We start from the raw sequence: 2010 nt of genomic DNA, 5'->3' as shown, positions 1-2010 counted from the left end.
AGGTGGTCGTCACGATGAGGTAATTGGTAATACATCATCACTAATAACTTATTAATAATAGGTCGTTCTTAATCATGAAGCCATTTCTAATAGGCCAGTCAGAGGTCGTCACAATTAGGCGATTTAACAAATAGTCTATTATCACTATTACTATGAGTGTTATCATTATAATCAATCTGGTTATCGTTGTTAATACCATTAGTATTATGTCGTCATTAGCATTATTAGCATTATTATTACATGAAAGAGTAGGAAGAGAAAGAAGATGAAAGAGAAGAAGGAAGAGGAGATGAAAAAAGAAGAGGTGCAAGAAAAGGAGGAGAGGGATATAATTGAAAAAAAGAAGGAACAGAGACAAAAAATATAGAAGAAAAGGGAATAAAGCAAACCATAAACTGACAAGGAACATGAATGAATAACAGGAAGATGGAATAAAAAAAGCAAAGAAAGAAAACATGGACAAATGAAAACAAACAAAACAAAAGATGCAAAATTACTGACGCTAAAAAATTGTTTAAAGGTGATAAAGATGGATAAGGGGAAGGGTGGGGATGGGGGAGAGGGGTGGGGGGGTGCAAATTAGTTTACGATAAAGTAATGAAAAGTGCATGAACCAATTCGTATTAATGACCCTACTGAATGCACATTATGAATGTATAGATCATCAATTAAGATAAGCTTCTGTAAGGTATGAGTGTATCAGTATGAGTGTATTTGCGAATATTAAAGGCTATTTTAGTCCACAAAAAGATAAATATAAGCATGTGTGAAGGTAGAACGTAAAAGTATAAGTCAACAACCTCATGGAAACGCATAAGCTAAGTCATGAGGTGTTACAAGTCCGACAACATTGGTAAATGACATAACACGAGTTGGACATGAATAATGATGTTGATACTGGTAATAAAGTTGATAAAACAAGTATGCTAATTATGTCCGATAAAAGATTACGATCACAGCGAGAAAGGGTTGGAGTTGATGTTATAATCAATTGGAATCTAATTAATGGTGGTTTATGTGTTTGCGATAATGGAAGACGGAGAGGGAGAGGGTGAAGGAGAGGGGAAAGGGAAGAGGGGAGAAGAAAAGGGAAGAGGGGACATAGAGAAGACGATGAAGAGGTGAGAACGAAAGGGGGATTAGCAGTGTGAATGAAGACAGACTAGTAAAGTGACAGGCAGACTGGTTGATAGAATAAAAACAGACACTGACAGACAGGAGGAGAAATGGACGTACAAAAGGAGAGAGAAACAAGAGAGACGCGAAGAAACTAACAGACGGACATACGGAGAGACAGACAGAGTGACAGAGAGACAGACAGAGACACAGTCAGACAAGGAGACAGGCCGACTGGCAATTGAAAATAGGAAACAAGGGAAAAGAGACAAAAAAGAAAAAAAAAAACAGACAGACGAAGGCAGACAGGAGGTAGACAGAGAGAGAGCGATAGAGGCATAGAGAGGCAGATAGACAGGTGGTACAGTAGAGAGGCAAACAGACGGAGGTTTACAGACAAATACAAGGACAGAGATACAAACAGACAAGAAGACAGACAGCTAGACAGAGACAGAGAGACAAAGCGAGAGAAAGAGAAGACAGACAAACTGAGATGACAGAAAACATGCGTACATACAAGCAAATAAACAGACAGAGCAAGTGGCGTACATACAGACATACACACACATAAACCAGAAGATTGTGAATAGAGAGAGAAAAGCATGAGAAAAATAAACAAGAGAGAGAGAGTGAGAGATAGATAGATAGATAGATAGATAGATAGAGAGAGAGAGAGAGAGAGAGAGAGAGAGAGAGAGAGAGAGAGAGAGAGATAAATAGATAGATAGATAGATAGATAGATAGATAGATAAGATAGATAGAGAGAGAGAGAGAGAGAGAGAGAGAATACAAGATAGAGGCACTTGCTAAATAAAACCATTCCGAAATTCCGAGAAGGACGGAAAATAGACAGAAAGATAACCAGAAACCAGAAAAGATGGAAATAGAAACAAA

The 2010-nt window shown here is 37.9% G+C and overlaps 1 protein-coding gene across 1 annotated transcript in view; it reads left to right on the top strand.

Annotated features, from left to right (window-relative positions):
• The first annotated feature begins 825 nt into the window (after positions 1-825).
• The window catches only part of LOC138861300 (mucin-6-like), a 3906-nt gene continuing 2721 nt past the window's right edge, over positions 826-2010 (top strand). Inside the window, exon 1 of the mRNA XM_070120279.1 lies at positions 826-853. Coding sequence (XP_069976380.1) covers positions 826-853 — 28 coding nt within the window. The remainder of the gene's footprint in view (positions 854-2010) is intronic.

The sequence above is a fragment of the Penaeus vannamei genome, unplaced genomic scaffold, assembly GCF_042767895.1.
Source record: "Penaeus vannamei isolate JL-2024 unplaced genomic scaffold, ASM4276789v1 unanchor4232, whole genome shotgun sequence".
NCBI lineage: Eukaryota > Metazoa > Arthropoda > Malacostraca > Decapoda > Penaeidae > Penaeus > Penaeus vannamei.
This window is presented reverse-complemented; position numbering and strand designations above follow the sequence as displayed.